The sequence below is a fragment of the Equus przewalskii genome, chromosome 4, assembly GCF_037783145.1.
Source record: "Equus przewalskii isolate Varuska chromosome 4, EquPr2, whole genome shotgun sequence".
In the NCBI taxonomy this organism is placed as follows: Eukaryota; Metazoa; Chordata; class Mammalia; order Perissodactyla; family Equidae; genus Equus; species Equus przewalskii.
The window spans coordinates 60,828,168-60,842,267 of NC_091834.1; the positions used below are offsets into that span (position 1 = coordinate 60,828,168).

Sequence of the window (14,100 nt, forward strand, 5' to 3'; positions counted from 1 at the left end):
TTTTCCGTGCACCGTTAGATTTCTCAAGTCATGGTCATTCTGAACTCACAAATCTATCAGATTATCTGCGTTTTTTTTCTTAGAGACTTCCCTTCTAGAACTTTCTAAATGCTTATTCCAATCTGAATTAATTGTTCAGGCCTGTTGTACTGCTATTTCCCGGGGACTTTTCTTCATGAATTTTCCTGTATTGAATCCACCTCACCCTAATTTCATTTCCTAGGTCCTCCGACTTCCTATTTCTTGATCTCATCCCTCCTTTGGGTGGTGTCCATCCTCCAGTAGCTTCCCAAGAGAGGATACACGGGAGCTAAAATTTTGAGTTCCTGCATGTCTGAAATGTCTTTATTCTGCCCTTTGTTTCTAGAGTGATGCTTTGGCTGGTATAAAATTCTAGGTTGATAATAATTTTCTCTCAGAACTTTGAAGGCATTCCTCTATTGTCCTCCAGCTTCCACTGTTACTACTGTAAAATCTAATACCATTCCATTGTGTATAAACTGTTCCTCACCCTCTTTTGGATGCTTTTAGGATCTTTATCCGTACATTCTAGAATTTTATGGTGTTCATCTTTTGGTTGTTAGCATTCATTATGCAGAGCATTATGGATAGCTGTTTAAATCTGAAGACTCATATCCCTCAGTTCTGGGAGATTTTCTCACTTATATTTTTGGATAATTGTCTTCCTTTCATTCTCTGCTCTCTCCTTTGTACCCCTACCGTTATTCGAGTATTTATTATGTGCCAGGCAGTGGCCTAAACACACTACACGTGTCCCATTAATCCTTCAAATAAGGCAAGAGGTATCAGTCCTCTTCTACAGACAAGAAATCTGAGGTTCTAGGAGGGTAAGAACCTTGCTTAAATTCCTCAAGCTAATATGTGAAAGATTTGGAATTCGAGTCAGGGTCTCCTTCACCCAAGCCTGTGCTTGAACCACTACATCATAATGCCAATCACCCTCCAGTTGCTTAGAGGGGGAGGGTTGATTCTCCAAGACTTTGAAAGCATAAGGAAACTCAAGAAAGCAACTGTAGAATGATAATTCAAGGTTCCAAAAAGTCTCCAGAGATCCCAAGAGAGCCAGCCCAGTGGATGCCAGGCAGCAGATTTTAGCAAGCTTAGGGTACAGTTGGCCTGTAAAGGGAGGGGAGCTATAAGGAGCCTAGGAAATCTTTCATCAGGGAAGTCATGTGATGTCGTGGTGTGGTTGAAAAGCACAGAGATGACCCCGAGTTCAGATCCTGACCCTGGCACTCATTAGCTACGTGATGTTCATCTGTACAATAGGGATATAAATTCTACAGGTTCTTATAAAGATTAACTGGGATAAATACATCAAAGCATCAGTGCACAAGCAAACAACAAATGTTAGCTCCCTTCCTTTTTAGAAAATATTCAAGAATACAAAGGAAATATCCATGTGAGGGGAAGTAGGAGACATGCAAAGAAAGATATATGGAGATGAGACACAAATGGGAGATTGAGGTGCCCTGGAAGGCTGGCCACATGGGAACAAAGACTGTGGCAGCAACATGCATAGAGGTGGACACTGAGGATTCAAGGGGGATAGTCTGGATCACACTGCGAATGAGAAAGGAGCTTTTCTCAGACTCTCTCAGCATTCCCTGACTTGATGGCGTTGTTCATCCTCAAGATGGGCCAAGTACATACTTGCTTCTTCTAGCCTTAAAATTATTTGATTTGGTGCTTGAAACATAGTTTTAGAGTCCACGAGTCAGAAAGACATATTCCTATTTTTTTACTCCTGCTCTCTGCAGCTCTGTATGTGTGAGTGTGTGTGCATGCATGCGCTCCTGCATTAGAGTAAAGTGTGCAAGAGAGAGAAACGTGATGCAGATTCTCACGGGCAATTCTTTTGCAGTTAGCTCTGAGGGCAGCTCCATCCTATGAAGATTTTGTGGCCGCGTTAACCATAAAGGAAGGTGACCACCAGAAAGCAGCTTTCAGTGTTGGGATGCAGAGGGATCTCAGCCTTTACCTTCCTGCCATGGAAAAGCAGCTGGCGATACTGGACACTTTATACGAGGTCCACGGACTGGAGTCTGACGAGGTGGTATGACGTCTGCAGGACAGGGCCACCTCCTAACTTCAGGGAATAAAGTTCGCGAAAGTGTTTTGTTGCCCTGTTTAATTTCCAGCAGCAGCAGCAGCTTCAGCCCTCTCCAGCCCCTTACTTGAGGGGATGGAGAGGAGGAGGCAGAGCCTAGTGCTTTTATATATCATTTTTTTAAATGCATGTGTGTTTTGTGTATTAAAAAATCAAGGTGCTATAGATTTCAGTTCAAAGGGCCTCTGGGAACCAAATCATACCTGTTATGTAGACTTGAACAGCAAGTTAGAAGAGCAGACTTGACAAATGAATTTGTTAGTTTTGTGTTTTGTTTTGTTTTTGGCTTTTAGTTTTAATGGGCCACCCAAACCAAAGCTGAAAATGAGCTAGTTCTGTATCAAGGGCTGTAACTCACAGGCAGGGTTCCAGGCAACTTAGAACTAGACTAAAACTTTGGACGGAGCTAAGCCCCTTTGTCGAAGCTGTTGACACGTAGAGTTTGCTCTCCTAGACCCTCCCTGGGGAACCCTCTGCTCTGTGGCTCTGCGAGTGAGAAGAACCTGGTGGCAAGGTGCTCGGGGCACTGGTGTGACCATGTCAGTGTGGGAGGTGGACTCCATAAACATGGGATCCATCCCTGTTTACAGGTGGGGACACTAGGAAGAGATGAGCGGTGTGCCCTGAGCCCAAGCTGGAGGATGTATGGGAGAGGGGGACAGGTCATCCAAGATGACCCCTCTCTAGTGCCCACACTTTCCCAGCATGCTTTCCCATGCATTATGTCAATCGGACGTGACAGCAAAACCGTGACATTCATGGATTCTTACTCAATTTCAAAAGTAAGGTTTAGAGATTGAAGGATTCACTCACAGTCACACAGACGCTAGAGGAACCAGGTGATTTCTAAGTGTGATCTGGACCATCTGTGCATCAAAATCATATGGAGTGCTTGTTCAGAAAGCAAATTCCCCGGCCTTACCCTGACCTGAAGAACCAGAATTGTGGGGGCAGGACTCAGGAATCTGCATCTGAATAAACTTTCCAAGTGATTCTTGTGCACACAGAGTCAAAGAACCATGAGATCAAATTCTAGTTTTCACAATTCCCAGTCTTCTGCATGGGCTAAGTGATGTGTCCATTTCTTCAAAGAGAAAGAGGCTATCACTGAAATAAAATAGATAAAGGGCAAGTGAGAAGTGGAGTGAGTTTACCCAGCAGCTTCTTAATTGAACCAGCGTCGACGCCCAGCCAGTGGGCCTTGGTGTTGCACACAGCGACCACAGTTCTGAATGTGCTCTGTGATCAATCTGGGTTTAATCACCAATAGTCAGAGCAAACTAAATGAAGCTCTTATCAATCTCAGAAGCTTTGGGACTCCGTCATGATTTAAAAGTGACGTTTAAATGTTTCATAAAACAACCTTGTGTAGGCATTCTCCTGAAAAGTGTGATGCCAGGACTGTGGCCCTAGTCTCTCGGCAGGCCACGCTGCCAAGAGTGTGCATGGGACAGAAGCCACGGGTGCCTTCTCCGTTCAAGTCTACTTCTTTGGAGTAGCTGGAAGGGAAGTTCCAGCACGAGGTAGCTCCCCAGGGTAGAAGGTGAGCTCCTTCGAGGGGCACAGGTGCGTGCTACCTGGGCAGTCCTGGAGAATGCTGTTCCTGGGCAAAGAGAACTCTCTCCTTAGGCAGAGAGGTTACTGTGGGGGGGGGGGGGCGGTATTGATTTTGTCTCCTGTCTGTCTTTAAACAAATAGGCGCTGTTTAGCTCAAATGAATGAAGCAGGTACTCTGCTCATATAAAGACTTCTGGGAAATGCTTAAACTTAGAAAAGCAACGTCAGATGTTTTAAGGCTAGGGAGAAAAAGGGTGCTAAAATGACATTGATTCTTTTGTACTTTAGCATTTGCTGTTGACAGCTGCCAAGGTGTGCGTGTTATTTTACCCCACTCCCACGAGTCATTAGTGTGGATCTCCTTCTCTGGCTACTGTGAATGTGATGGCAGGACTAGGGGATAATTTAGACTTCCTGCCCTTGACATAGCCTCCTAAAGGGGAAAAAAGAAAAAGCAGCCAGTCTTTGCTCATAGCTTGCATGAAGACACTTTAGGCGTTGTGCCGTTGGGAGGGGATGCTACCAGGAGATTCTGAGTGTTGTGAGGCATGACCGTTTAAGCAACTGCTGGGGCTCCTTGTCACCTCAGGTGAACTCGTGTGGTCTCTTGGAGAGGGGGGTGGGCACACTGAAAATACCTCAGATCTGCCACTGAGGCTCTGAATATACACAAAAAGAAAGCTGCTCGGCATGGCCGTTTCACGTTTGTAGGTACTGCCTTGGTGTGTGTGACTCAGTTCTCTCAGTAGGAAGGGTTTCATACTTTCTGGGATCATCAGGAACCCAGATCAGAATAACTTGAGTAATTTGAATGTTACATTTTCTACTTACCCTTTTTCCAACCCTACAGAAAGGGAGTAATGTCTTTTGATAGATATTTTCCTCACTGGAGCGTATTAAGTTTGCCTAAGATGTGTAAAGCTCTGAGGGTCCTTAAGTAAAAATAACTAGAAATTGAACCTAATGCTAGATGATAAATTCAACTTGACCCGAAGCTTGGCACAGTCAGAGCATCCTCCTGGATCTGCAGTATTTGCTTCTCCATTTTAGTTAAAGTCGTGATTTGTGCTAGTTTGCAGTTGCTATCTAAGAAGTGACAGAGAGAAAACATAGTCTTTCCCTCCATATCCTCTGAGATTCCTGGGGCATCTAAGCTTTCTTTCGCCCTGATAGTGAGAGGAGGTGAGAAAACACTAGGATGTTTGTTGACAGAGTAATCACCTTGCTCTCACTGCTCAGAACATCTTTAGGATTCCTTTTCTAGAGTAACTTTTGAAGAGATCCTGGAGAAGAAGGTCATGTGTCTTCTGGGTGTAGTAGAAGCTGATAAGTAACATTCAGATGACCCCTCACACGGCGCTTCTGTGCACCTCATTTCACCCTGCCTGCCCTCCTCCCCACGGGAGAAGCCAGGCTTCACGCCTAGGAGGGATCAGTGTGTATTTGTCAAACTGAACAAAGTCCTTTCAATGATGGCAATTGTTTTGTCCTTTGAAAGCAAATTTCATTCCTTGTAGCTAATCCTGGTGAAAAATGTTAAGTTGGAGGGATACCTTTTGGGGGTGAAACCAACTTGTGACTATGAGGTAGAGATGATTTTCTCATCAGCTCTTCATCCAGGTCTGCAGGGAGTTCTGGAAGCGGGGCTCTCGGTATTCATTAGGGTGTGTAAGTAGTGGCTTGAGGCACCTTCTCATCATTATTCATATGTCATTCTGAACATACAGCTTCCCTTAATGTCATGTTCCACGCTGAGGGTTATCTGAACTCCGTAGTTCAGCCTCACTGCCTCTGCCAGCAGTGCCCCATCAGAGCACCAGGTCCATCCCCTCTTAGCTGTTCTGCCCCATTCCTCAGCAGCGTCTTCTAGCATGTATGTGGGGCATCTGGCACAGACCTAGCCCAGGGCTAGGTGCCCAGTCAGTGGGGATTCTGTTCTCTTCCCAGGCTGCAAGAGCTTCTTAAAGAACCGCTATTTCCATTTGTGGCTGTAAAGCAGGTGACTGCCTTGTATGTGGCATCTAGGAAAGGTGACCTATTGTAAGATGAGTGCTGCTGGAAAAGTTTGCAGTCTTCTCTTTTGATTATTAATTGCATGTGTGTATATATCCAAACAGTTAATGCTTTCAGCTTTGTATTTTCGGGAAAGTGTTTTTAATTAAGAAAACTGTGGTATGGACCAATCAATAAAGTACACTTTTCTTTATTAAATTTGAAGGAAGTCAAAGAGCTGAAGTAAGAGGTATCTTACTAAGGAAACTGAATCTGATTGTGAAAATCCTATGTATGAAGAAATATCACTTAAGGCAGTGCAAAGAGTCAGAGGGTCGTGAGCAATATAAGATGTGAGGCGTTTTGGAAACTTTCTGAAGGAAAACTATTTCTGTGTTTTTTTCCTACTAAACTACCATGTCCTATAAGAAGTTGGTTACATAATGGTGCATTTCTAAATCATCGATTAAAATCAGTTGCTTCTGATTTTAGTCATAGGTTTTACAGTTCTTCAGTTTCCCCACCCTCATGTTTCATTTCTTTTTTTAAGGTGAACTATCAACCTTTTTTACATTTTTAGATTTAGGATTTATAAGTAAAATATGTTTTAAGCCAGTGTTCTATTAGCTGAGCTAATGTGTTCAGCCTTAGAGGGCCTGACTTCAGCTGCTCTGTGATCTGGTACAGTCTGTGCACGAACTTCCGTGTGTACAGTAAACCTGCGTTCCTGTGAAGTGTGTATCGAATGCTTTATTTAGAAATATGTTCTGCTTCTGGATGTCCCTTTGTAATTGCGATTGCTTACTCAGGGGTTTCATAATAATGACATAAGAAAATATTCGTTAGCTGTCTAATGGTGTTTTAAGACTGCTCATCTATTACAAGATTGTTAGGGGTTCTTTCAACAATTCCATGAACTTGTTGTTCACCAGACTTCTCTGTAAACGTTCCCATTTCCCACCCTGTTGCAGTCAGTCTCTGTGCAGAGGCCGTTTGCATGATTCCCACTAGCACTGCTGCATAAGGCACTCCAGGGCATGACTAAGTGACATTGACGGTAGGTCGCCGCATGCATTGACCTTTCTCTCCACTGTTTTATATATATAGCCTTTCACTAAAAGGAAAAAGCATACTACTACTCTGTACTGCGAGAGTTTTCAAAATTCTTTGGTTACTCTTTTTAATCACTTCCCTTTCAGATTGAACAAATGTTTTCAGCTAAGCTATGTGAGAACAAAAGAAAGAGATCCTGTTTGTTTTAAGCACCATCCTTTCTATTATATGTATTTAAAGCGTGGTCAGTATTTCCTCCGTGTACTTGACAAACAGAAACCACCCTGCGGATGGTCCCCTGGGATGAAGGCACCTTGCAAAGCTGACCTCATCCCACACACTCCTGTATGCGTAGATGCATATGGAGTCAGTGATGACAAGGGTGATCCAGAAATAATTCTGTTGCTTCCCAGAAGGTTAACGAGCCAGTCTCACGGTGTGTTTGATGTATGAGTCCCCTGTGTGATGACAGTTTCACTAGAATGTCAGTAAACAGCTCAACTACCTCATATGAAATTGGCTGTGGACAATCTGTGTCAGATGAGACATATATTAAGGTCAATTTAATCTAGTTATTAGATTGGACCAAATGATGTCTCTATAAAGAAGAAACATATTAGACCAGATGCCAAAGGCTACAATGTACATAGATTTCCTTGGATTAATTTTTTAAGTCAATGTTTAATTCGACCCCCAGTATTCTTATCTCGAATGTTTGTGGTTTCATAGATCCATGCTCTTTGAATATCTGTCACACGCAGTCTTATGTTACCTGTTCTTGTCCTTCAGCATTTTGAATGAGCATCATAATGACAGTAGAAAGCTAGTGTCAAGTGGTTTGTTGATTTCTTAATTTTAATGGACCTTTACTTAGAATGTAATGTGTTGGAGCCTTTTAGGACCAACTGATGAATGAGAAGTTCATGTTTAGGTTTCATGTAAAACTGTCCAAGTTCTTACTCTATATCTTGTGGGGAGGGGAAACACGGGAGGGTTTTACTTTTTTTTGCAAAAATGTTTGAAAATATCTGTCAGATTTTATATTCGTTAGTTATAATAAACTTATTTTTAAAGTATTTTACCAAGTGCTTTTGTGTGGTTTTCTGCTTAATTGAAAATGTCAATAACAAGTATCATTTATGGATCACATGCTAATTGCTGGCATCGTTCTGGCCCTTTACAAATATGAAGACATTTAATCCCCACAGTCACTCTATAGGGCCTGTACTATTACTCTCCTCAGGTTACAGGTGGGAAACCCGAGGCACAGGTTGCTGAAGCCCCGAAGCCCCTTCCCTAATGTTCCACAGCTGATGAGGGGTAGTGCCAGGCTACACCTCAGGCTGCCTAGCTCCAAAATCTTTATAAAACTATATCAAACCTAAACAAAAAATAGTTTTGAAGCGTCAAATGGCTTCTGTAATGGCATTGCCCTGGGTGTTCTAAGCGCTCTAGAAAGACTAGCTGCTTTCACAGATGCTGTGTTCTTTGACCTGGTCAAATTCTGTTTTCAGAGAAACCGCAGAACAGATAGATGAATTTGCTACAAATGTTTGCTAAAATTTTTTTTTTTTTTTTTGCTAAAACGTTTGAATAGCTGTGTGGTTTATAAATTTACATTCAATAGCAGATACTTTTTTGCCTAAATCACTTGATGATGAAGTAGGGTTGAACGTGTCAGATTTTCTCTCATGTACTTGTTGGTAGTTGTTAAGGTGTCTGTAGAAAGATATATATGGCTGGCATTGGGGTGCTACCCTGTCCACAGCCCCTTCTCAGAGAGGCTTCCCACCTATTGGCCACTTGAGGCGTCCTCTCCAGCCGCCTCTTTAAATACATGAGCTGAGCCAATTAGAATTGAGGGGAAGGGAATTGAAGGGAGAGGGAGAAACAAGTGAAGTGTGGTAGGTGCTTAAGCAAAAGGGTCCTATGGAGTCTGAGCTGGAGCAGCCATGTCAGGCCATGTGCAAGAGAAGAACGAAGAGAAAGTGGAAAGAAAGGGTGGTGCAGGCACACCCAGAAGCAAGGACAAGGAATTGTGTAGTCACCAGGGCACCAGCAAGCTTTCCTTGAAGGCTGGCTTCCCCTTTCCTACTTCCGGTTCTCAGGAGGCCTACTCTCCTGCCCTGAGTGTCCTCCCCTTGAGAAACCTGTCTCTCTGCAATATGGCCCCAGTCTTTTTGCTTAGACTGCTTTTAGCACCTTCTATCCCTTGAAACAGTCGCTGTGATGAGCAGTTGTGTCCTTGTTCCACACTGCATATGGGCAAGTCTTAAAGGAAAACTAAAGCGACGTACACTGAAGAACTACCACCACCATCATCCTTGCTGTCTAAAATGGGAGTGCCTGTCCAGACCTGAAGCCAGTCGGTGTGGGCTTTGTTTATTCTAAGTTATGGGCAGTTCTCCCACAGAACCCCAGGGGCTTTTTTTTGTAATGGCTTCGTTCTTATAAATGTTGAACGTCAGTACTGCCGGAGACGGCTGTATAAGGACCAACTGTCTACCTCCTGCCTTCTCCACGCCTACCTGGAGCACTGTGCTCAGACAGGAGTTGTATGAAGAAAGTCAGTTTCTGTCCCTTAGCTCCACCCTCTGGGGTACTTGGGAACCATGAAAAGATAAACTTCCTGGAGAACAAACCACGGTAGGTTCAAAAAGAGAACACCTTTGGATATCTGTCCTGACTTCCAGTGGGTCAGGGAGTAGAGCTGCCTCATGGTGATGAGGGACCAGCTGGAGAGGCTACGTGTGTCTGCTGCTTGTTGTTCTACCAGAATCTGCAAATAATGGTACATTTTCTGTCTGTTCTATGATTATTCTACGATAACGTGGATACTCCTGGAAGATCTGTGCTTAGTGGCATCAATGGAAAAACCAAAAGAGCAGGAAGGAATGGAACCAGCCTAGAGTTGGTATTTGTATTTGTGCTTATGTTTGTACAGGTAGATTAGTGGCCTGAGACCCTTTTCACGAGCACACATACACGTGTGTGTCTGTATCTGCGCTGACGTCAGCACTGAGGACGTATTTGGGTGGTTGGCTGTGTGGACGCATCTCCTTCCTCAGAGAACAGACTTGTCACATTTTTGCTAACACGGAGTGTGTGGCCAATTTTAGGGCTTTTTTACTTTGGCTCGATGGTCCAAGTTGTTGAAAATTTTTTAGATGTTTTAAAAGTCAAATCCTGCTTCAAAGTCCTTCATGAGATCACCTTAGACAGTCCCCTGACTGTTGTGTTCCACTGACCAAACCTCTTGCCCCGAGTTTTGTGAATCGCTGAGGAAGATGGGCTGATTCTCAGCCTGGTTCCTCCTGGTTTACACCTGGCTCTCTACTTGCATCCCTGCAAACTTGCTAAATTCACTTGTCTCCACGGCTTCAGATAGCAGCCTCCAGGCAGATAACCCTTGAATTACACTTCCGGCACAGGTCACCCACCTGGGTTGTGGTCTTGGAGCTCCAATCCAGACCCCCCTGCCACTGATCATCTACCCTTAGATGTCCTGCCCTCATCTGAAACCCCAAATCCAAACTTGGTTGCCCCTTAAGCTTTGCCATCTAAGTCAGTGGCATCAGCATTATTCTAGTCTCTCAGGCAAGAAATTCAGATGCCCTAAACTGCTTCCTCACTTCCACGCTCTATGCCCAGTTTGTTATGAAGACCTGCCTTGACCTCCACACCCCCAGTGGCTACAGCCTTGATCTCTGAATTCTGTGCTCTTTTCAACCTGTCTGTTGCTGTCTTCCAAACCTGAAAATCCTTTATGACTCCATGCCATGACTCAAATTCCTTCACAAACTTGGAGTATCCTTTCCCCTTCCCCCTTCCTGAAGGCCCAGATTGAATCTCTCCTGAAATACTGCCTGGATACAATAAATCCCAGCCATCGGTTTCACCTCTAAACCACCTCTTGCATTTCTTTTTTGTTTGTGTCTTAATTTTGGTGGGAAGATTGGCACTGAGCTAACATGTGTTGCCAATCTTCCTCTTTTTTTTTTGCCTCCCCCAAACCCCAGTACATAGTTGTATATCCTAATTGCAGGTCGTTCTAGTTCTTCTATGTGGGATGCCACCACAGCATGGCCTGATGAGCAGTGTGTAGGTCCGCACCCAGGATCCCAACCAGCAAAACCGGGGATCTCAAAGCGGAGCGTGCAAGCTTAACCACTCTGCCACAGCCCCAGCTCCCACCTCTTGCATTTCTAAACAATACTGAATAAGTTAGAACTTGGGATGGGAAGTGTAACTGCATGGTAACTGAGTAGTTCTTTGGTGTATGTTTTAGTTATTGGTTAGCCTCCTGCCTCACTAAATCGTAAAGTTCATCTCGTTCAAGTCAGTGCACCCAGCCCCCAACAGTGCCTTCCTTGTCCATGGGAGGATTCCAAAATCGTCTTAGAAATTGGGCATTACCTCAAATGGTACTCCCTGAGTCTTTCAGATGTGTTAGTTCTGTTGTCCAGCTTGATAAAAATATTTGGAAAGCCATACACATCTCTTCTATTCCTTCCTGCTTTCTTGGTTGCTCAAGAAATATTCTGAGCGGGGCTGGCCCCGTGGCCGAGTGGTTAGGTTCGTGCACTCCGCTGCAGGCGGCCCAGTGTTTCGTTGGTTCGAATCCTGGGCATGGACATGGCACTGCTCATCAAACCATGCTGAGGCAGCGTCCCACATGCCACAACTAGAAGGACCCACAACGAAGAATATACAACTATGTACCGGGGGCTTTGGGGAGAAAAAGGAAAAAAATTAAAATCTTTAAAAAAAAGAAATATTCTGAGCAACTGTCCACTCAGAGTATAAATACTTTGTGTTTTTTATATTTTGCCTTTGTTAATTCAGGTATAAAATGTTTTTTAAATGGTGCTTATATGTACAAAATTATGAACAATTAGAAAGCAAAGTCCAGTTCATTGTTCCCAGCCCTGTTTGTACATTAGAATCACTAAAAGGACTTAAAAACCAAGCAGATAAAAACATTGATGTCTAGGACCTTCCTAGACCTCCTAAATCTGTCTTTGGAAGGCAGCCTCTCACTTGTACTGTTAAAGTCCCTGCCAGTGATTCTAATATGCAGCCCAGACTGACACCCCCAGAGCTGCTGGTTTAGTCCTTTAAAATTGTTCTCTGGGGTCTGTTAGGATAAGTAAGACCAGATCACAGAACCACCATCTCTTAAAGTTTAAAATAAATATGAATGTTAAAAGGAAAAACTAGTTTCAAAAAAATTCACCAGAGTGACATCAGCATCATGGCAGAGTGAGTTTTCCCAGTAATTTTTCCCCTCCACATACAACGAATAAACATCCACACTCCAAGAAAGGACATCCAAACACAACACAAAAAATATCAGAGAGACCCACACAACCATATGATAGAGGGTGGAAAGGCTGGAGCCCACCTTGGAGGAGGTGGAATGGGATAAGAGAAAACTTCACTCCCTCCCCTAAAGACTGCTATCCAGGACCACAGGACGCCTCCAAGAGGGAAGGAACAGGGGAGGGAACATTTGTTTGCAGGAACATCAAAGACTCCCAAGAGCCCTTGCAGCCTAGGGGGAAGCCCTCTACCAGGGCAGAAGCTCTCACAGGGGATGACCTCATCAAGCCAATACCCCAAGAAAGCAGATAGCGAGAGCAGAGGCTGAAAACCCCCAGAGCATGCAGGAGAAAGCCTCCCTCCCCCCACCTGCTCAGCGTGGCTCCAGCCCCTGGGATTTTGGGTGAAGGCAGAGGGCTCAGAGTACGTGGTTTTTGACCCCACCCAGTGGCAATAGGTGCTAACTGTGACCAAATAATGCTAGATGTGAAAAAACAGAGCCACTCCCTCTAGCAATATCAAACATTATATGAGATCTCCAGACCAGAGAGAAAATGACAAGTACCCAGAAGTCAGTCCTGAGGACGCAGAAATATGTAATCTAAATGACAAAGAATTCAAAACAGCTATCATCAAAAAAACAGGTTAAAGAGAATGTAGAGAAACAATTCAATGAGTTCAGGAGCTACTTCACAAAAGAGATTGAAAATATAAAGAAGAATCAATCAGGAATATTAGAAATGAAAGACACAATGGAAGAAATAAAATATGGCTTCCCTGAATGCTCAAGAGGACTCCATAGAGAAGCGTATCAGCATAATTGAAGATAGACATGTTGAAATGCTCCATATAGAGGAGGAGAGAGAACTAAGACTAAAAAGAAATGAAGAAAGTCTCTGAGAAATATCAGACTCAATTAGGAAATGCAGCATAAGAATTATAGGTAGTCAAGAAGGAGAAGAGAGGGAGAATGAGTAGAAAGCTTGTTCAAAGAAATAATAGCAGAGAACTTCCCAAACCTAGGGAAGGAAATCCATGTGGAAGACACTGCCAGATCTCCTAAATATGTCAATGTAAAAAGAGCTACTACAAGGCATATAGTACTGAAACTGACAAAACTGAATGACAAAGAAAGAATACTAAGGGCAGCAAGGCAGAATAAAGTAACCTACAAAGGAACCCCCATCAGGCATTCAGTGGATTTCTCTGCAGAAACCTTTCAGGCCAAGAGAGACTGGAATGGCATATTCAAATCTTTGAAGGACAAAAACTTTCAGCCAAGAATACTCTATCCAGCAAAAATATCCTTCAGATATGATGGAGAAATAAAAACTTTCCCAGACAAACGTAAGCTAAGGGAGTTGGTAGCCATGAGATTCCTCCCACCCCAAGAAATCCTCAAGAAGGCCCTCATACCTGAAAAAAAAGGCGGGGAGAAAGGGGTTACAAAGAACAGAGTAAGGAGATAAATAGATAGACAGAATCAGAGCAGGATAGCAAATACTCAAGTATAGCATTAAAGACAAAGGGAAGGAAAACACCAGAACCAAAGATAATCTTGTCATTTTAACCACAAACTCATAACACAAGATGGAATAAGATGTGAGAAAAACGACTTAGGAGGGGAAGAGGTAAGGGACTAAATCGGTTTAGTCTGAGGAAATTACAGGCCATCAGAAAAGGGACTATCTTATCCATGAGATTTTAAATACAAACCTCAGGGTAACCACTAAACAAGAAAGCAAAACAGAGACACAAATAACAAATGAGAAAACAAACAAACACAACATAAAAAACTACATAACTTGATTGGTAGACCAAAATACATAGGATGAGAAACGAAGGAAATGCAGGAGAACTGGCAAACGAGTGATAAAATGGCAGCATTAAGCCCTCATATGTCGATAATCACCCTAAATGTAAATGGATTGAATTCTCCAATAAAAAGACACAGAGTGGCAAGATGGATTAAAGAACAAGACCCAACAATATTCTGCCTCCAGAAAACACATCTCAGCTCCAATGATAAACACAGGCTCAGAGTG

General features: G+C 43.4%; 1 protein-coding gene across 2 annotated transcripts in view; it reads left to right on the top strand.

Annotated features, from left to right (window-relative positions):
• Positions 1-7,814, top strand: part of PLEKHA8 (pleckstrin homology domain containing A8) — a 51,368-nt gene extending 43,554 nt beyond the window's left edge. For both annotated transcript variants that reach the window (XM_008522951.2, XM_008522953.2), the window contains exon 14: positions 1,886-7,814. In XM_008522951.2, the coding sequence (XP_008521173.1) occupies positions 1,886-2,083 (198 nt within the window). In that variant the 3' untranslated portion in view covers positions 2,084-7,814. The remainder of the gene's footprint in view (positions 1-1,885) is intronic.
• Positions 7,815-14,100: the final 6,286 nt, after the last annotated feature.